General features: G+C 49.3%; 1 protein-coding gene across 1 annotated transcript in view; it reads left to right on the forward strand.

Moving 5' to 3' along the window:
• The window catches only part of kcp (kielin cysteine rich BMP regulator), a 151,640-nt gene that overhangs the window by 118,007 nt on the left and 12,103 nt on the right, over window positions 1-21,530 (forward strand). Inside the window, exons 28-34 of the mRNA XM_087999293.1 lie at window positions 1,626-1,708; window positions 4,675-4,795; window positions 9,389-9,471; window positions 10,456-10,555; window positions 12,758-12,846; window positions 13,213-13,315; window positions 21,072-21,214. Of these exons, the coding sequence (XP_087855419.1) occupies window positions 1,626-1,708; window positions 4,675-4,795; window positions 9,389-9,471; window positions 10,456-10,555; window positions 12,758-12,846; window positions 13,213-13,315; window positions 21,072-21,214 (722 nt within the window). The remainder of the gene's footprint in view (window positions 1-1,625; window positions 1,709-4,674; window positions 4,796-9,388; window positions 9,472-10,455; window positions 10,556-12,757; window positions 12,847-13,212; window positions 13,316-21,071; window positions 21,215-21,530) is intronic.

The raw sequence follows: 21,530 nt of genomic DNA on the forward strand, positions 1-21,530 counted from the left end.
CCGTCGTGTATACCCCTCAGTACCCGTCGTGTATACCCCTCAGTACCCATCGTGTATACCCCTCAGTGCCTGTCGTGTATACCCCTCAGTGCCTGTCGTGTATACTCCCCAGTGCCCATCGTGAATACTTCCCCAGTGTCCCTTGTGTACCTTCCCCAGTGCCATTCGTGTACTTCGCCAGTGCCCATCGTGTATACCCCCCAGTGCCCATTGTGTATACCCCCCAGTGCCCATTGTGTATACCCCCCAGTGCCCATTGTGTATACCCCCCCAGTGCCCATTGTGTATACCCCCCAGTGCCCATTGTGTATACCCCCCCAGTGCCCATTGTGTATACCCCCCCAGTGCCCATTGTGTATACCCCCCAGTGCCCATTGTGTATACCCCCCAGTGCACATTGTGTATACCCCCCAGTGCCCATTGTGTATATTCCCCAGTACCCATCGTGTATACTCTCCAGTGCCCGTGTATTCACCCTGTGCCCATTGTGTATACCCTGTGCCCATTGTGTAGATTCCCCAGTACCTATTGTGTATACCCCCAGTGCCCATGTATTCACCCAGTGCCCATTGTGTATACTCCCCAGTACCCATTGTGTATACCCCCTGGTGCGTGTTGTGTATACTCCCCAGTGCCTGTTGTGTATACCCTCCAGTGGCCATCATGCATTGTTACATCTCACTGGGATAGCATGCTGTAAATCAAGCCCCACTTTTGCCACAGTCATCACAGAGGTTAGAGCTTTTATGAAAGTACCCAGAATTCCCCAGTTTACCCAGCTTTAAGGGGCAGGTTCACAGAAAACCCAGAACAGGTTTCAGTACTTAACTGGAATGATAAAAACAAAATCCACACGTAGATTCTACAGGTAAATAATAACAAACTTTTGTTATTACTAGCTAAAGCTCTACCTCCTTATAAACTCCTCCTATACACACTCAAAAAGCATGGCTATTCTGGGTGGAGGGTAAAACTGGCAAGGCAGTTCAGTGGGCCCTGTGCTTTCCTGAGATGTTTCTCCAGACTCTTTGACATGTTTGTAGGAGGCACAGGGAGACTGATTTCCATTTATAAATATCCATTTATAAAAGTCATAGCTCACAGCAACTGGATCCAGGAAGTAAACTGGCAATGTTCAGGGTTGAGCTGCTATTTACTGCTTTGGGAAGATCTGACTGCTTCTGCCAGAAAATTCACACCCCTTAGGTCTTATCTAACTGGGAGCCAATCAGATAGTTGTTGGCAGGCAGAAGACCCTTATCATTAATAACTATACCATTGAGCAATAAGTCAGCTGATGCTGGCCAAATCTCTGTTCATAGCCTCCCCTTGACTCAGTTCCTAGGCTTCCATGACTGCCTGTACTGGCAGCTGTATAAACTGTACTTACAATGAGTGTCACATTAATTGCTTTAAAAGAAGTGCAGCAAATTTCAATGATCCTTGGTTTTAAAGTGGTTCTTTTCCCATTTCAGTCCACACTCCAAAATACCAGAAAATAATAAGATACAGTCTTTACAGCACTATTCATTAATGCCAATCCTGCATGATCATCACACCCACAATGCATTGGTGCTAATTCTACACATATGCCCGTGTTCACTGTGTTTGTCCATGCCTAACAGACTGCATCTACAATAACCGTATATACAGCCCAGGTGAGAGTTTCCAGCCAAGCAGTGACCCCTGTGAGATCTGTACCTGTGAGGTAAGAACTGTCTTATCATTCAAACAAACTAGAGCTCACTGTCTGAACTTGGAGCTGCTGTAAACATCAGCAATCTGACTGATTCTCAGAGCGAACACCCAGACTGGGGGTAACTCCTTCAATGAGGAGCAGCTTGGATAGAGTGGGAGAGTGGCCTTCAACTGTCTAGAAACACAATGATCCGTTATTTTCTGTAGGTCAGACTGATTTAACGTAACACTGTAGAGCTCTTCAGCAGAGGGAACATTGCAGCGCAGGTGTAATGACTACTCTTCTGTAATGAAAAGGGATAGTCTGTGGTGCAAGGAGTATACAGACCCAAGAGCAGGCACAGTCTGTGATTGAGGGGATAGAGAGACTGTAGGGAGGGCACAGTCTGTGATTGAGGGGATAGAGAGACTGTAGGGAGGGCACAGTCTGTGATTGAGGGGATAGAGAGACTGTAGGGAGGGCACAGTCTGTGATTGAGGGGATAGAGAGACTGTAGGGAGGGCACAGTCTGTGGTGCAAGGAGTATACAGACCCAAGAGCAGGCACAGTCTGTGATTGAGGGGATAGAGAGACTGTAGGGAGGGCACAGTCTGTGGTTGAGGGGATAGAGAGACTGTAGGGAGGGCACAGTCTGTGATTGAGGGGATAGAGAGACTGTAGGGAGGGCACAGTCTGTGGTGCAAGGAGTATACAGACCCAAGAGCAGGCACAGTCTGTGATTGAGGGGATAGAGAGACTGTAGGGAGGGCACAGTCTGTGATTGAGGGGATAGAGAGACTGTAGCGAGGGCACAGTCTGTGATTGAGGGGATAGAGAGACTGTAGCGAGGGCACAGTCTGTGATTGAGGGGATAGAGAGACTGTAGGGAGGGCACAGTCTGTGATTGAGGGGATAGAGAGACTGTAGGGAGGGCACAGTCTGTGGTGCAAGGAGTATACAGACCCAAGAGCAGGCACAGTCTGTGATTGAGGGGATAGAGAGACTGTAGGGAGGGCACAGTCTGTGTTGAGGGGATAGAGAGACTGTAGCGAGGGCACAGTCTGTGATTGAGGGGATAGAGAGACTGTAGGGAGGGCACAGTCTGTGGTGCAAGGAGTATACAGACCCAAGAGCAGGCACAGTCTGTGATTGAGGGGATAGAGAGACTGTAGGGAGGGCACAGTCTGTGATTGAGGGGATAGAGAGACTGTAGCGAGGGCACAGTCTGTGATTGAGGGGATAGAGAGACTGTAGGGAGGGCACAGTCTGTGATTGAGGGGATAGAGAGACTGTAGGGAGGGCACAGTCTGTGGTGCAAGGAGTATACAGACCCAAGAGCAGGCACAGTCTGTGATTGAGGGGATAGAGAGACTGTAGGGAGGGCACAGTCTGTGTTGAGGGGATAGAGAGACTGTAGGGAGGGCACAGTCTGTGATTGAGGGGATAGAGAGACTGTAGGGAGGGCACAGTCTGTGGTGCAAGGAGTATACAGACCCAAGAGCAGGCACAGTCTGTGATTGAGGGGATAGAGAGACTGTAGGGAGGGCACAGTCTGTGTTGAGGGGATAGAGAGACTGTAGGGAGGGCACAGTCTGTGATTGAGGGGATAGAGAGACTGTAGGGAGGGCACAGTCTGTGATTGAGGGGATAGAGAGACTGTAGGGAGGGCATAGTCTGCGACTGAGTGGGTACAGAGACTGTAGGGAGGGCACAGTATGTGATTGAGGGGATAGAGAGACTGTAGGGAGGGCACAGTCTGTGATTGAGGGGATAGAGAGACTGTAGGGAGGGCACAGTCTGTGATTGAGGGGATAGAGAGACAGTATGGAGGGCACAGTCTGTGATTGAGGGGACAGAGAGACTGTAGGGAGGGCACAGTCTGTGATTGAGGGGATAGAGAGACTGTAGGGAGGGCACAGTCTGTGATTGAGGGGATAGAGAGACTGTAGGGAGGGCATAGTCTGCGACTGAGTGGGTACAGAGACTGTAGGGAGGGCACAGTATGTGATTGAGGGGGTAGAGAGACTTTGGGGGGGTACAGAGACTGTAGGGAGGGCACAGTCTGTGATTGAGGGGATAGAGAGACTGTAGGGAGGGCACAGTCTGTGATTGAGGGAGTACAGAGTCTGTGAGGAGGGGACAGTCTGTGATTGAGGGGGTACGAATGCCTTGGAAGGAGGGCATGGTCTTTGGTAAGGATGGCAGGCAGCTGGTGAGAGAGCTGCTGTACGTGGAGTGAGAGCAAGGAAATGAATGAATGGCCAACCCAGTGAGTGAATGCATGAACTGTCTCAGCTCACACTAAGCACAGCACCATAACTGTCCCACATGGCTTCCTTGCAGCTGGCCATCCAGCACTGTTCAAATCAAGTCCCACTAGAAATCAGATCTCTCTCTCTCTTTTTTTCTCTCTCTTTTTTTCTTTCTCTCTCTCTCTCTCTCTTGCTTCCCCCACCTCTCTCTCTCTCTCTCTCTCTCGCTTCCCCACCTCTCTCTCTCTCTCGCTTCCCCCACCTCTCTCTCTCTCGCTTCCCCCACCTCTCTCTCTCTCTCGCTTCCCCCACCTCTCTCTCTCTCTCTCTCTCTCGCTTCCCCCACCTCTCTCTCTCTCTCTCTCTTGCTTCCCCCACCTCTCTCTCTCTCTCGCTTCCCCCACCTCTCTCTCTCTCTCTCGCTTCCCCCACCTCTCTATCTTTCTCTTGCTTCCCCCACCTCCCTCTCTGTCTCTTTCTCTCTTCCCTCACCTCTGTCCCTCTCTCTACCCCCACCTCTCTCTCTCTTCCCTCACCTCTATCTCTCTCCTCTCTTCCCCCACCTCTTTCTCTGTCTGTCTCTCTCTCTCTCTTCCCCCACCTCTCTCTTTCTCTCTCTCTCTCTCTCGCTCGCTTCCCCCACCTCTCTCTCTGTCTCTCTCTCTCTCTTCCCTCACTTCTCTCTCTCGCTGTGTCTCTATCGCTCCCTGCACCCCCTCCCCCCCTCTCTGTCTGTCTGTGTAGGTGATGCTGGATGGAGAGCAGCACTTACATTGTTACCGCCATCAGTGCCCCAGTCTTGTGGACTGCCCAAGGAATCTGATTGTGGCTCCATCGCCTGGTCACTGCTGCCCCAGCTGTGCCCGTGAGTACCCGCTGAACAATATGCTCACCGGTCTCGCCTCCTAGAGCAGTGTTGGAAATCTCATAATTTCATGTCATCTCGATCATCATTCCCATCCTTCCGTTGGGATGAATGCTCCAATGGCTACTTTGCAGCCGAGTTATTATCAAATCGTTTCCACCCAATTGTTCAAAGCGTTTTCAATGTGGAAAGACTTGTATTTAATTAGCACCTCAGTGAAGGAGAGCTGATGGGGTATCTTTAAACTGTTGTTGTAATGTAGGGAACTCTGTGGCCAACTTGTGCACAGTAAGATCCCGTAAACAATACCCTGAGAATTATCAGGTCACCTGCCTTTGGTGATGTGAGTCGGGGTTCTCAGAAAAAAAACAGGGACTGTTAGACCACCAGAAACTGCAACAAGAGGGCCATTCAGCCCCTCGACCCTGTTCTGCTATTTTCCTGCCTTTTCCCTGTAACAATTGCTTCCCTTACTGATCAAGAATCTATCTATCTCAACCTTAAATGTACACAAGGATTCTGCTCCCAGGGCTGTCTGTGGCAAGAAGTTCCAAAGATTCACAACGCACACACAAGGAAATCTCCCTCATCTCAGCCTTTAATTGTGCACTTTATTCTGACCCGAAGCCTTCTGGGCTTACTCTTCAATGAAAGAATCCAGTTGAATCTCTTACCTACAGCTGAGAGGGCACAAGGTGCCAGTTTAATGTCCATTCGCAAAAGATGACATCTCCAATACTGCAACACACCCTCAGTACATTCCCTCAAATAGTGCAGCACTCCCTCAGTACTGACCCTGCAAAGGCGCAGCCCCCTTCAGCGCTGTCTCTCCAACGGTGCAGCACTCCCTCAGCGCTGTCTCTCCAACGGTGCGGCACTCCCTCAGCGCTGTCTCTCCAACGGTGCGGCACTCCCTCAGCGCTGTCTCTCCAGCGGTGCAGCACTCCCTCAGCACCGTCTCTCCAATGGTGCGGCACTCCCTCAGCGCTGTCTCTCCAACGGTGCGGCACTCCCTCAGCGCTGTCTCTCCAGCGGTGCAGCACTCCCTCAGCGCTGTCTCTCCAATGGTGCGGCACTCCCTCAGCGCCGTCTCTCCAACAGTTCGGCACACCCTCAGCGCCGTCTCTCAACAGTGCGACACTCCCTCAGCGCCGTCTCTCCAATGGTGCGGCATTCCCTTGGCACTATCTCTCCAACAGTGTGGCACTCCCTCAGCTCTGTCTCACCTGCGGTGCGGCACTCCCTCAGCGCCGTCTCTCCAACAGTGCAGCACTCCTTCGGCGCTGTCTCTCCAACAGTGCAGCACTCCTTCGGCGCTGTCTCTCCAACAGTGCGTCACACCCTCAGCGCCGTCTCTCCAACGGTGCGAAACCCCCTCAGCGCCGTCTCTCCAACGGTGCAGCACTCCCTCAGCGCCGTCTCTCTAACAGTGCGACACTCCCTCGGCACTGTCTCTCCAACAGTGCGGCACTCCCTCAGCCCCGTGTCTCCAATAGTTCGTCACTCCCTCAGCGCCGCCTCCCCAGCAGTGCGACACTCCCTCAGCGCCATCTCTCCAACAGTGCAGCACTCCCTCAGCGCCATCTCTCCAACAGTGCAGCACTCCCTCAGCGCCATCTCTCCAACAGTGCGGCACTCCCTCAGCCCCGTCTCTCCAATAGTGCGGCACCTCCTCAGCTCTGTCTCACCTGCGATGCAGCACTTCCTCAGCTCTGTCTCACCTGCGGTGTGGCACTCCCTCAGCGCCGTCTCTCCAATGGTGCGGCACTCTCTCGGCGCTGTCTCTCCAACAGTGCGGCACTCCCTCAGCTCTGTCTCACCTGTGGTGCGGCACCCCTTCGGCACTGTCTCTCCAATGGTGCTGTACCCCCTCGGCAGTGTCTCTCCAGCGATGCAGCACTCCTTCGGCAGCGTCTCTCCAGCAGTGTGGCACTCCCTCGGCGCTGTCTCTCCAGCGGTGCAGCACTCCCTCAGCGCCGTCTCTGCAACAGTGCGGCACTCACCCAGCACCATCTCTCCAACAGTGCAGCACTCTCTCAGCACCATCTGTCCAACAGTGCGGCACTCCCTCAGCGCCGTCTGTCCAACAGTGCGGCACTCCCTCAGCGCCGTCTCTCCAACAGTGCGGCACTCCCTCAGCGCCGTCTCTCCAACTGTGCGGCACTCCATCGGCGCTGTTTCTCCAACGGTGCGGCACTCCCTCGGTGCTGGCTCTCCAACAATGCGGCACTCCCTCGGCACTGTCTCTCCAACAGTGCGGCACTCCCTCGGCACTGTCTCTCCAACAGTGCGGCAGTCTTTCGGCGCTGTCTCTCCAACAGTGTGGCTCTCCCTCAGCTCAGTCTCACCTGCGGTGCGGCACTCCCTCAGCGCCATCTCTCCAACACTCCCTCAGCACCGTCTCTCCAATAGTGCAGCACTCCCTCAGCACCGTCTCTCCAACAGTGCGGCACTCCCTCAGCACCGTCTCTCCAACAGTGCGGCACTCCCTCAACACTCTCTCTCCAGCGGTGCGGCACTCCCTCAGCGCCATCTCTCCAGCGGTGCGGCACTCCCTCAGCGCCGTCTCTTCAACAGTGCAGCACTCCCTCAGCACCGTCTCTCCAACAGTGCGGCACTCCCTCAACACTCTCTCTCCAGCGGTGCGGCACTCCCTCAGCGCCATCTCTCCAGCGGTGCGGCACTCCCTCAGCGCCATCTCTCCAGCGGTGCAGCACTCCCTCAGCACCGTCTCTCCAACAGTGCGGCACACCCTCTGCGCCGTCTCTCCAACAGTGCGGCACTCCATCGGCGCCATCTCTCCAACGGTGCGGCACTCCCTCGGCGATGTCTCTCCTGCAGTGCGGCACTCCCTCGGCGCTGTCTCTCTAGCAGTGCCGCACTCCCTTGGTGCTGTCTCTCCAACAGTGCGGCACTCCCTCAGCTCTCTCTCACCTGTGCTGCGGCACACCCTCAGCGCCGTCTCCCCAGCAGTGCGACACTCCCTCAGCGCCGTCTCTCCAACGATGCAGCACTCCCTCAGCGCCGTCTCTCCAATTGCACGGCACACCCTCAGCGCCGTCTCCCCAGCAGTGCGACACTCTCTCAGCGCCGTCTCTCCAATGTTGCGGAACACCCTCAGCGCCGTATTCCCAGCAGTGCGACACTCCCTCAGCGCCGTCTCTCCAACGGTGCAGCACGCCCTCAGCGCCGTCTCTCCAATGGTGCGGCACTCCCTCGGCACCGTCTCTCCAACAGTGCGGCACTTCCTTGGTGCTGTCTCTCCAACAGTGCCGCACTCCCTCAGCTCTGTCTCACCTGCGGTGCGGCACTTCCTCAGCACCGTCTCTCCAACTGTGCGGCACTTCCTCAGCGCCGTCTCTCCAATGGTGCGGCACTCCCTCAGCGCCGTCTCTCCAATGGTGCAACACTCCCTCAGCGCCGTCTCTCCAATGGTGCAACACTCCCTCAGCGCCGTCTCTCCAATGGTGCGGCACTCCCTCAGCGCCATCTCTCCAATGGTGCGGCACTCCCTCAGCGCCATCTCTCCAATGGTGCGGCACTCCCTTGGCGCCGTCTGTCCAGTGGTGCTGTACTCCCTCAGCACTGTCTCTCCAGCAGTGCGGCTCTCTCTCAACTCCGGTGCGGCACCCCCTTGGCACTGTCTCTCCAATGGTGCTGTACTCCCTCGGCAGTGTCTCTCCGGCGATGCGGCACTCCCTTGGCGCTGTCTCTCCGGCAGTGCAGCACTCCCTCGTCGCTGTCTCTCCAGCAGTGCAGCACTCCCTCGTCGCTGTCTCTCCAGCAGTGCAGCACTCCCTCGTCGCTGTCTCTCCAGCAGTGCAGCACTCCCTCGTCGCTGTCTCTCCAGCAGTGCAGCACTCCCTCGTCGCTGTCTCTCCAGCAGTGCAGCACTCCCTCGTCGCTGTCTCTCCAGCAGTGCAGCACTCCCTCGTCGCTGTCTCTCCAGCAGTGCAGCACTCCCTCGTCGCTGTCTCTCCAGCAGTGCAGCACTCCCTCGTCGCTGTCTCTCCAGCAGTGCAGCACTCCCTCGTCGCTGTCTCTCCAGCAGTGCAGCACTCCCTCGGCACTGTCTCTCCAACGGTGCTGTACTCTCTAGGCACTGTCTCTCCAACGGTGCTATAGTCTCTAGGCACTGTCTCTCCAACGGTGCTATACTGTCTCGGCAGTGTCTCTTCAGCGGTGCTATACTGTCTCGGCAGTGTCTCTTCAGCGGTGTGGCACTCCCTCGGCAGTGTCTCTTCAGCGGTGTGGCACTCCCTCAGCACCGTCTCTGCAGCAGTGTGGCACTCCCTCAGCACCATCTCTGCAGCAGTGTGGCACTCCCTCAGTGCCGTCTCTCCAACAGTGCGGCACTCCCTCAGCGCCGTCTCTCCACTCATTACCTTTACTCTCTCCTGATCCCTGATGCACACTTGAGGTGTTGCCAAGTGTGTCCAGGACCCCTCCCCAGATATAGACAGGAGGAGAAGTGAATCCCTGATTGCCATTTAAAGGGTCAGCACCTTTATGCTCAGAATATTCAGCTCTGAAACACATGGATGAAACATTGAGATTGAGATTGGGACTGAACACTGTTCATCTTTGTCACAGAGCCACTGAGTAACTGTACTGCTGAGCTGCTTGGAAGTGAGCTGCTGTCTTCTGCTGACCCCTGTTACAGCTGTCATTGCAAGGTGAGTACAGCAACACATTGGTAAGGGAAAGCGACTTCTGAAAGAAGAGCTGGACCTTCCCCAGGATCCATTAGACATGATGGTTAGTGCCATCTCCTCTGGCCGACTCCCTCCAGACCCTCACCAGCCCCCCCACCCCCCCCCCCCCCCCCCCCCCCAAACCCCCAGCTGCCTCCTGTCACCTCCACTTACTCAGACACAGGCTCAGCACTATCACCATTGGGATTTCATGTATAAAAAGACAGTTGGCCAGATTCTACCCTCCCCCAACCCCCGCCGCTCCTGTTTCTCATGGATTTCACTTACACTGCAACCAAAAACTTGTCTCGAGGACTTTGGGTTTGAGGACTGAGAAATCAGTCATTGTTCCTGCTCTTATCAGTGGGCTTTGTACACAATAAAATTCACAATGTTACTGCATTTGTCTAGGAGTGTTTGATGGGACAATGTAGCAGGAGATTATTCAGTGTCTAACCCTATATCTGTACGAATCCTGAGGGTATCAGATAGCTACAGTGTACAGGGTGCTTTACTGTGTATCTAACCCCATGCTGTCCATGTCCTGGCGGTGTTTGATGTAACCTGAGGGAGTTTCCTCCTTATCAAATCCGGTCTCTGCTGGAAAGGTTTGATGTTGATGCTGCTCCTTTGTGCTTGAGGCACAGTGTGTCAATGATGCTGTGGAACTTGTGGCAGATCAGAAATGGAGCTGGCTCCTTCCAGAAAAACCGAGGGTGAAAGGTCAGTGTATGGCCCCATCCTACAGTGACCGCATTCAGACTGTGAGATAATCGATCCTCTGGAAGCGATCCCTATAATATATTGCACGGGTGAAGAAAGTGAGTTGGACTTCCTGACGGGCTGCAGATATTGATGTGTTTTAGGGATCAGTGTGTGGGAGCAGGGACATTGTGTTGCTGCGTCAGGACAGGCTGGACATCACTGAGCATGAACTTACTGAATGATGCTGTGTGTTTATTGCAGGATTTGACCTGGATCTGTATCCATCAGAGCTGCCCCTTACTGAGCTGCTCCGTCTCGGAACAATACACTCCAGCTGGTTCCTGCTGTCCAATATGTGATGGTAGGATTCTTCCCAATTCTCCCTCTAACTCTCAAATTCTCCAATGCCTTTTTGCTTTCTGCCCCCACAACGTTTGCTCTGATTTCCTATTGTTCCCACAGCTTCAGTCAGTATCTAAATATGTGCTTTGTCTTTCCTGGGAGTAGGTCAGAAATCACAAGACACCAGGTTAGTCCAACAGGTTTATTTGAAATCACAAGCTTTCAGAATGCTGCTCCTTCATCAGGTGAAATAACGAAAGCTTGTGATTTCAAATAAACCTGTTGGACTATAACCTGGTGTCATGTGACTTCTGACATTGTCCTTCCCAAATCCAATACTGGCACCTCCACATCATGGCTTCCCTGGGAGGGTTTACCAGGCTGCTGCAGAGCAGGGCCTGGATAAAGGGTATGCCTACAGTGCTAATCACTGGGGGCTATACCCATTGGGTGACCCTGAGCTAGGGCAGCACTGCCCCTCTCTTATTGGCTCAGCAATTCATCACATGGTAGGGACAGTTATCCAGAGCTTGAGATCTAGTCTGTCCTCGAGTCAGAGCCCAAGTCCCTGTGGCCATGGGTTTGCACAGCCAGGATGCATTCTGGGTGACACAGTCCATTCTTGGCCATGCTCTGTTCATCGCAAAAAATGACAACAGGAACGCTGACACTAAGAATACCCACCTCAAATCAGGAGCCTTGAGTCATTCCAACATGAGGGCATTGAATCCAGGTGTGTCATCAGGTACAAAAGTCTGTGGTAGCTTGATCCCACCCATTCAGGCTGCTTCTATTGCTCCAATCTTGGAGAAAAGCACTCCAAGGCCTCACAAACTGCTTACTTTATGGGCTTTGAAGCAGACTGCTCAACTCCTCTTGTCTTAACCTTTTATCATTTAAAAAAAAAAGGATGAAATATACCTCTTAAAGCTATAATATCATCACACTACCACTAGGTACAAGTTAACATCCTGAGAATGATTCCTTTATTCCAACTCCCTGATATCTGTCCATTAGCCAATCCTCTATCAATGCTTACGTACAACCCCTAACATCGTGGGTTCTTATGAAGAAGCATAATGTGTGGTACCTGACACAACTCCTTCTAAAAATCCATATATATTAAATATCTGGTTCCCCTTTTTCTCTATTCTGTGACATGCCTCTTCAAACTAATATCTGTTCAGCATGATATCCCTTTCATGAATCCATGTTAACTCTGATCGATTATGCATTTCTAAATGTTTTACAAGTACATCATAGAATCCCTACAGTGTAGAAACAGGCCATTCGGCCCATTACTGATCCTTCAAAGTGGCCACCGTGCTGCCCATCATAATAGATCCTTTATAATAGATTCTAACATGTTTTCAATGCCAGAGGTTAAGCTAACTGATCTACAGTTACCTGTTTCTTGTCTCCCTCCCTTTTTGAATAAGGGTGTTATTGGCATGATATCCCTTTCAGTTTTCTCAAGATTCTTGGGAGATTGCATCCAGTAGTTCTGTAGCTACTCCATTTAGTATCTTAAGATGCAGCCAATCAAGACCAGAGAATTTATATCATAATAATATTTAGCCAGCATTATTTTCCTTCGTATTTCTCTCCAATAATTGTTATTGTATTTACTTCCTCTCACCTTTTATCTCTTGATTATTTAGTGTTTATGGAATGTTATTCCTATTTTCCACAGTGAAGACTGATGTGAAATATTTATTCACCACTTCTACACATTATTATTTCTTCAGCCCCATTCTCTAAAGAGCCGGTGTTCACTTTGGCTTCTCTCTCCCTTCTTATATGTTAAAGGTGCTCTTGCTACCTGTTTTTATATTGCTGGCTATTTTCTTCCTCATTATTTTTTGGTCATCTTTTGTTGGCTTTTAGAAGTTCACCAATCCTCTAGTTTCCCATCAATCTTTGCCACATTGTTTGTTTTTCTTTTGATTGAAATAATATCCTTAACTTCCTTAGTTAACCATGCCCTTCCTTGAATCCTTTCACCTGAAGGATACAACGGGGGGCAGTAAGGGGCCAGAAACCGAGGTAGCAGCTGGCCCTTGATTTTTGTCTAGCCTTGGTGAAAAGGGAACTTCACTCGGTACCTACTACCATGCTGGAGCTGCACTGGGAGTATTTGGTGGGATGGTGTAGAGGGAACCTTACACTGTATCTAACCAGTTGTGTTCCTGATCTCTCTCTTCTCATGTTTCATCTGCAGAATGTGTGGTTGAGGCTGAAAACCATCGCGTTTCCGATGGTGAGACCTGGACTGATTCTGTCGATGAATGCATAACATGTTCCTGCAACGTAGGTTACACACATAGTCACTCCCTCCATCACAGTTACTATCTCTCTCCCTATCTTGTAATTTCAGCCACTCTCTCTCTCTCTCTGAAATTGCCTTCGTCTCTCTCTCTCTCTGAAATTGCCTTCCCCTCCCCCTCTCTCTCTCTCTCAGTCTCTTTCTCTCTCGCGCGCTCGCTCTCTCTCTCTCTCTCAAACTGCCTTCCTCTCTCTCTCAAACTGCCTTCCTCTCTCTCTCACTCTCCCACAGTTGGTTGCTAACACTCCCCCTATCTTCTACAGTTTCTCTCTCACTGTCTCTTTATCAGTTTCTCGCAGTCTCGTAGTTCCCGTCCTTTGTAATGCTTGCTTTTGTTTGGTCTGTTATAGCTTGGACACATTGAGTGCCACATCAAGGAATGTCTTTCTGTTATCTGTCATGATGGTCTGATCAAGGTCCGTTCTCCAGGGCAGTGCTGTTATGAATGCCAAGGTAACTGGGATGTCGGGTCAAAGTCGGGCTTTACTGTTTGACACCATGGGCAGAATGGTATGGCAAAAATAAGAGTAAGCAAGGTGACTAAAACAGACAAGACTGGAAAAACTAACAGATTCTCAACATTGAGAAATACTCACCTGGTTTTGACCTTAAGCATTAGATGGTGAGTTCAGAATCTTGCCCCCAGTGGTGCATTTCCATGCATTCACACTCATTCTCACACACCACATTCATATTGCATTTCCAATTTTTCCGTCGAGAAGCAAGATTAAAACGCAGCTCACAAATGGAGCGGGTACCTGGTGAATTGCCCCATTACTTCCATTGCAGCTCTCTGATTGACAGTGCCAGCCACCCAGTTACCCTTTACATGGAACCAAATGGATTGTACAACTCCTTCCTTGGTCAGTGAGTATGTTCTTCCTGGACCCTCCATCATCAAATTCCCAGCCTCATCAGCATCATCATCATCGTCGTGTTCTCTCTCAAGTCTAACTCAACCATGACTTCAGGCTTTCAAGCACCCACTCTGGAGGTGAGAGATGGTCGAGGTCTCTGCCAGTAGGCTTCTCCATTTCATTCAGAGAAAGCCAGGCAGGATCTGTATGAGATCCCTTGCTCTGACATGGAGCCAGGCATCTTCTGGGACTTAGGCTGCTTGTTAGTTCACAAGGCCGTGAGTGTTTGCTTCGAGATATCCAATCTCTGTGCGTTAGCTAGTCAAAGGGGCGAGTGCTTAGTGGGGTGTGGGTGGACTACTCACAATCCAAGGTACTGTCACAGACACGTCAAGGGCCTTGTCCAATTAAAGTCCAGGGATTTAGCCACAGCACTTGGTCCTAAGCAAGTCTGGGATCGGTGTCCTTTCAGTTCAGGGATTGGGCCAAGAACAGTCCTGCAGGTGATATGGAAGCAGTCTGGGATTACAGGTAGGTCATTTGGGGAGCTCCATTTGAGAGATCAGTTCATTTGGGTGAGCCATGGTCAGTCATGGGGCTTCTAACATTAGGGGGCTTTTCAGGAGCAAGTCGACATTTCGGGGAAGGTGGGCTCATCAAGTCTAGGAATGAGCTTCGTTGTACTGGGTCACTGAGGAAATAGCCACAGTGAAAGGATCCGGTTGAGGGATAAAACAGTAGGAAGTCATACTAAGGACTGGGAACTCTCAAAGTGGGGGCTGTTGGGCTTGGTCCCATCAGGTCACTTACTCTGACCTCTCCATGGGGATGGTGTTGGTGCAGCAGCAGAATAGCGCCCTCCAGAGGCAAAATAGACACATGGGTGATGTAAAGGAGCCCAGCCCAAACTGAGGGAGGCTGAAGGGTCCTGAGGCCACAGAGCCAGAAATACAGAAGGGAACAGGAAGGATGGCGAGAAATGAGTGGATCACAGGCAGATGATGCAGATTGCTGTCATGAGGATAAAGTTGGAACTTTGCCATGTCGAATCAAAAGTAAACTATACAATACCTTCACACACTGGCTGGGAGCGTGCTCATTAGAGGAGTAAGTACCAGTCTTTCTCTGTGGGGTACAGGGACCTACTTTGATGTTGAGGCCCTGCAAGGGCCCTTTGCAGTAACCATACCTTCACTGGTTTAGCATTGCATTCAGTCTGTCTTCACTTTCCACTTCACCTGGAGAACAATAATTGTCATAGGTTACAGGTAACAAACTGTGTTCTCAAGCAATCGTGAGCATTACCTTGTGTGCACTGATTGCTTTTGTTTTGTCATGTAAGCTCAACAAATCTTTTTTACATCAGTGATCTTCAAACAGAGCCTGACATTCCCAATAGTGAGTGTTGTAGCATTGCCTCCACGAGTCTGGCGTCTCCTCCAACTGTGCAAGAATATGGACTGTGATATGGAGGAGAGGGTTTGGTGGATTATAGGTGGACGTCTGCTCTTAGTGGAGCCTAGCCAGTGTGGGTACCCCCTGTGCAATTGGATACAGTTACATATTATAGCACGCCATGTTGAGACATTATAATGAGCTCCTTGGGTAGCTTCCATAGCACCCTGTGTGAGGGTAGAATATTAATCTTCCTTGGTGTGGATATGAGAGCTCAGAGGTGTCCCTTCAGTAACATTACATGATCTCTCTGGTTTCACCCTCTCTAACTATCACCTGACCAAACTGAAATGTCCAGTACAATGCACTGCCTTTCTCATGGCCTTGCTTCCACTGGAGAAGCAGACAGCAGCAGGAACTTCCACAGGGATATACAGCAAGTGAAACTGCACAGGGAAGCTGCAGGGTAATGGTGGAAACCAAGGCTCCACTGCAGTTGCCTGAACAACAGGGATAGTGAAGACAGGATGTCCCATTCCACCATATCCGAGATATGTCATCGACTGAATGAGGCCATACACTCACAAGGACTGGGTCGCAATCCCAGCCCAGTGGCTGCTCTTGATTTATATGTCCATGGCTTGTTTTAGGAAGCAACTGGTAATCTCTGTGGCACCTCCCAATCCTTGACTCATTGGTGCGTCTGGGATGTAACTGATGCCAGTTTCACTGGAGCCCACCTTGTAATATACATCCCCATTCACAGTGCAAGTCAAACCGCGAGAACATTGGAGATTCTCCCAAGGCCATGATACTGTTGCACTCTGTGTTGCTTTCAGAGTGGCCTATCACCAACCTGTAACTTTGAGAACATGAGAGGATTTTCCTCTCAATAATTGGTGACTAACGAAGCCACATTTCGAAGCTCTGCACCAAATATTCTGACAGCTGCCATAACTCTGACCCACTGCAGCACTTGGAGGTGTGCTGCGTCTTTCTAGGATACTGGGCAAATACAGAGACAAGGAGAACCCTTTCAAATATAGCACATGACCGCTTTTTTTAAAAAGTCACTGGCGGATGGAGAATAAAAGAGCAATGCTGCTCACCCTTCCACAGCGGCAGAGTGGAACGGACTGTAGGGCTTCCTAAAGGTGCAGTCTTGTGCCTGGAATGCTGTTGGACGGCTCAGATGGGATGCCCCTTTGTGACTGTGGTGTGCTGTGCAATTCACAACTTGAGCCGTTAGGGAGCTGAGGTCTGGGTGGGTGGTAGGCCTCGATATGGACAAAATGGAGGATTGAGAGTAACCTTGTAATGATGAAAATGAGGTGGGTAATCAGGATATTAACCAGGAGGAGGACAGAGCAATTGGTGTCTAGAGACAGCCTTACAGTTACCCATGAGCTGGCTTCAGGATTGTTTCAAAGACTGCAGCTTATCTGCTGAGTAGCCCCTCATTAGTGCAAAGGACATGGCTAACGTTTTGTGCCGTAGATCCCATGGACTTCTGTTTTCTTGTCCAGACTGCCTTGAGTGAATTCGCTAAAATCCACAATAATCATATCACTCTCATCAACGCTCCTGGTTATCCCCTCGAAAAAACTCCTGTAAGTGGTTGCAAACATTTCAAGCTTGGCAGGAGACACATGATTGTTCTGCCATTCTCACATTCGATCACCATCTGAACTATCAACATCCTGTCTACACAAACACACACACACACACACATACACACAATACACACATACATACACACAATACACACCCACCCACCCACACACACATACATACACACACACATATATATATATTACACACACACACATATATATAAACACACACATATACATACACACACACACGCACACACATATATATACACACACAGAAATACACACACATATACATACACACAAACATACATACACACACATATATACACACACACATATATACACAGATACACATACACACACATACAGATACACATGTACACACACAAATACACACGCATACAGACACACACACATACACTTGTACACACACAGATACACATGTACACACGCGCGCGTGCACACACATATACACACATACGCACGCACACACACACATATATATATACACACACATATATATATATACACACACACACATGTACACACATACACAAACATTATGTACACATACACATGTACACACAAACATTATATATACACACACATACGCATGTACACACATACGCATGTACACACACATACACACACACACATATACACACACACATATATACACACACATACACACACCCGTACACACACACGCATACACATGTACACACACATATACATACACACGCATACACATACACATGTAAACACATACACACACACGTACACACACATACACATGTACACACATACATACACACGTACGCGCGCACGCACACATATACACACACATATATATACACACACATGCACATATATATACACACATATATATACACACACACATATATACACACACACGTATATACACACACACATATACACACACATATATACATGTACACACACAACGCATGTACACACACATAAGCATGTACACAGATATACACACGTACACACGCGCGCGCACACACATATATATATACACACACACACATACACAGACATATACACACACAGACATATACTAACACATACACACACACACGTATATACATACACGCACACATATATACACACATACATACACACACATACACATATATACATATACACACACATATATACATATACACATATATACACACATACGCATGTACACACATATATATACACACAGACATACATACGCACACATATATACACACACGTGCACGCACACACACACACATATACACACACATATACACACACATATACATGCACACACATATATACATGCACAGACACACATACATACAGACATAGACACACATATACACAGACATAGACACACATATATACACACACACACACACACACACATATACACACAACTATAGCATAAACGCTGTCCCCTCCACACTTCACTCCAGCTCTGATAAAGACTCAAAATGTTAGCTTGCTCTCTCCCTGTGGATGCTGTCTGACCCGCTCTGATCTCCAGCAATTGTTTTCTTCCCTTAACAAATCAAAGCTGACCATCTCAAAGTGCAGATGTATTCTGTCTCTCAAGGTCATTTCTAACAACTTCCCCACCACAGAGGTTAGACCGACAGACCTGTAATTTCCTCACCTATCCTTTCCTCCCATTTAATCGCGGGACAACATTTGCAGTCCACAGGCATCTCACCTGTGGCCAGAGAGGATTTGAAAATTACTGCCAGAGTGATAATATATCTCCTGTCAATAGCCTGGGATACATCTCATTCAGGCCTGCACATTGATCCATACTTAAAGCTGCTAAACCCAACAGAACACCGCCCCAGCCACTCCCCATCTCTCTATACATACATTAGATTAGATTACTTACAGTGTGGAAACAGACCCTTCGGCCCAACAAGTCCACACCGACCCAGACCCATTCCCCTACATTTATCTCTACACCTAACACTATGGGCAATTTAGCATGGCCAATTCAGCTAACATGCACATCTTTGGACTGTGGGAGGAAACCCACGCAGACACGGGGAGAATGTGCAAACTCCACACAGACAGTCGCCTGAGGCGGGAATTGAACTCGGGCTTGTGTCGCCTTTTTCACGTTCCTGATGCAACGTTTCCATTGAGAACTGTGCCCACATCTTCCAGAACCACCCCCTGATTATCTCACTTCTCCCTAACGGCTCCTACTCTTTCCTTCACTATTCTCGTACTACTTCAAATGATTTTTAAAATCCTTTGGATTCTCCTTTTTGGATACCCACCCACCCAGTACTTTGGGGAATAGGAACTCCTGGTATCTACCATAAGGCTCTCTCTTTCATACAATCCTAACCTTTGTATCCCTCTTGACTTCCAGGATTCCCTGGCCTTGGTCCCACCCTTTGTCTTTCTGGGAACATATTCCCCTGTGGTCTTGGTACTTTCTTCCACTGCTCTGATACCGCTTTATCTGCAAGGAGCTGTTCCCAATTCTTTTGGGCTAATTTGTACCTTACCCTTCAGTAAGATTCAACTTTCCCCAGCTTAGAACATTAATTCCTGGCCCATCCTTCTCCTTTTCCATAATTATCCTAAGCTGAACTGAGTTAGTGTCTCTCTGTGGCAGCTTCAGCATCAGTCTGTGACTCCATGGAGATTTCCTTCAGCATTGTGGGGGTCTGGGTCCTGGAGCCCACAGCCGCGAAACAAAATTTCTCTTTTTTTTTTAATTTTGTTTTGTTTTATTATTACATGGTTGTGGAAGGAATGTTGTTTTGAGCTTTTATCTTCTTTTTAAATTTGTAACTGTAATTTTGTACTTTGAAGGTCTGCAATGCGGAACTTCTTATTTCTTTATTTTTCCCTCGAGGTTCTGTACCTAGATACCTTTGTACCCAAGATGGCTCCGTAAATGGCAACTTGTAATTTTTTTCCCTGTACTCATGTGAGTACATGACAATGAAGCTAATTCATTCATGCATCAAAGCCCAAAATGCAGCTTCCTGATACATCTTCCACTAGTCCAGGCTAATTTGTGTCCATTAGAGCCAGAACTGACCCCTCCCTTGTTGTACTTTATACATATTGGCTAAAGATGTTCTCCTGGATGCAATTTTAGAATTTTGCTCCCTTCCTATCTTGTACACTAGAACCATTCCTGTTAATATTTAGCTTGTTTTAAAAATCCCCAAATATTACGGCCTTATTATTTGATTTGATTTAGTTTATTGTTGTCACGTACTTGAGTAGAGTGAGAAGTTTTGTTTTGTGAGCATTACAGGCAGATCATAAGATACCTGAACATACAGATCATAGGATGTTTAGACAAAGTGAGGCGTAAGGGTGACAGCTGCCTAGGAGGTGCCAGATCAGCATTAGATCAGCAGCAAGATCAACAATAGATTTGAAATCAGAGAGGTCCACTCAACAATTTAATAACAGCCAGAAAGAAACTATTCTCGATTCTTTATTTGGATGGGTATATGAATAGGAAGGGTTTGGAGGGATATGGGCCAGGTGCTGGCAGGTGGGACGAGATTGGGTTGGGGTATCTGCTCGGCATGGACGGGTTGGACCGAAGGGTCTGTTTCCGTGCTGTACATCTCTATGACTCTGTGTTCAAGCTTCTGTTATTCTTACACTTCTTTGAAAGGGGTTGCAAACTTGATTCAATATCTCTGTGACTCTGCCATTATTAGTCAACAACTCCTTTCTGCTTGGATTGTGGGAGGGTGATCCACATACACCTTGGTCCTTTACCATCTCACAATTCCAATGTTCCTGAGATACAGCAGGGCTGTGGAGTCCTGACTCTGAGTGCACAGCAGGTGTGAAGGTAAAGACGAGAATTTTGTAACCGAGGCATTGGCACCTACAGTAGGTCAGTGAACACAGTCAGAATGCAGGCAGCAGTGTGTTGGTTGAGTGAGGTTTATGGAGTGTGGAACATCACTAGATCATTTAAATAGTTTCTCCCTCAGTTAGTGACACTGATTATCCGACACACTGATGCACTGCCATTTCCACCCATGGATAGTATTGAGGATCAGGATGCCCCCTGATGGTCACCCCTCTAACCTGGAGTGATCTCATTGTGGCTCATTGGCCATCGCCAGCTAATCCAACCCGACCTCGGGTCGTTCCCAGCTCCTCAGACACAATCAGCTCACTCTGTGCAGCCCACTTGGTGTGTGTGCGCCTCAGTACCATCCCGAGCACCCATCCAGGTGGAGACAATGCCAGGATTTTCCTTCCAGGAGATTCTCAGGGCATGGGGACTTAGGTTTTATTCACTGCTATCTCTGAGCTTCATCATGTCCGCAGATCCCCGGATCTCCTGCAGCTACCAGGGACAGAGGTACCAGTCAAACCAGCACTGGGAAGTGGATGAGTGTACCACCTGCACCTGTATCTCCGGAGAGGTTCACTGTCAAACTGAGCACTGCCCACCAGTCACCTGTTCATCGGTACGTCAAGGGAGGGCCAGGCACAGGGGTGGGGACTTTATACACCAGAGCAGGAGTTGGGACCAGGCCAGCCATGCAGAGATTTCCAGGGTAAAGTCAGCAGAGTCACTATTTCTGTACTTGCATTACAATATCCAGTCAGTTCTGCTATAACGTGGTAGTTCCATTCTCGTGCAATGCTGTGTTCTAAAAAATATCCCGTAAAAACAGTACCATTAAAACTAACAGTGCTGCAGTCACGTTATAACCAATACATGCTTTAAAAGCTCACATTTTAGAAACAGTGTCCCCAATTCATCGATCGCGTTACAGTGAA

This window comes from Chiloscyllium plagiosum, unplaced genomic scaffold (assembly GCF_037043375.1).
Source record: "Chiloscyllium plagiosum isolate Xiang-an unplaced genomic scaffold, Cpla_swu_hap1 HiC_scaffold_23, whole genome shotgun sequence".
NCBI lineage: Eukaryota > Metazoa > Chordata > Chondrichthyes > Orectolobiformes > Hemiscylliidae > Chiloscyllium > Chiloscyllium plagiosum.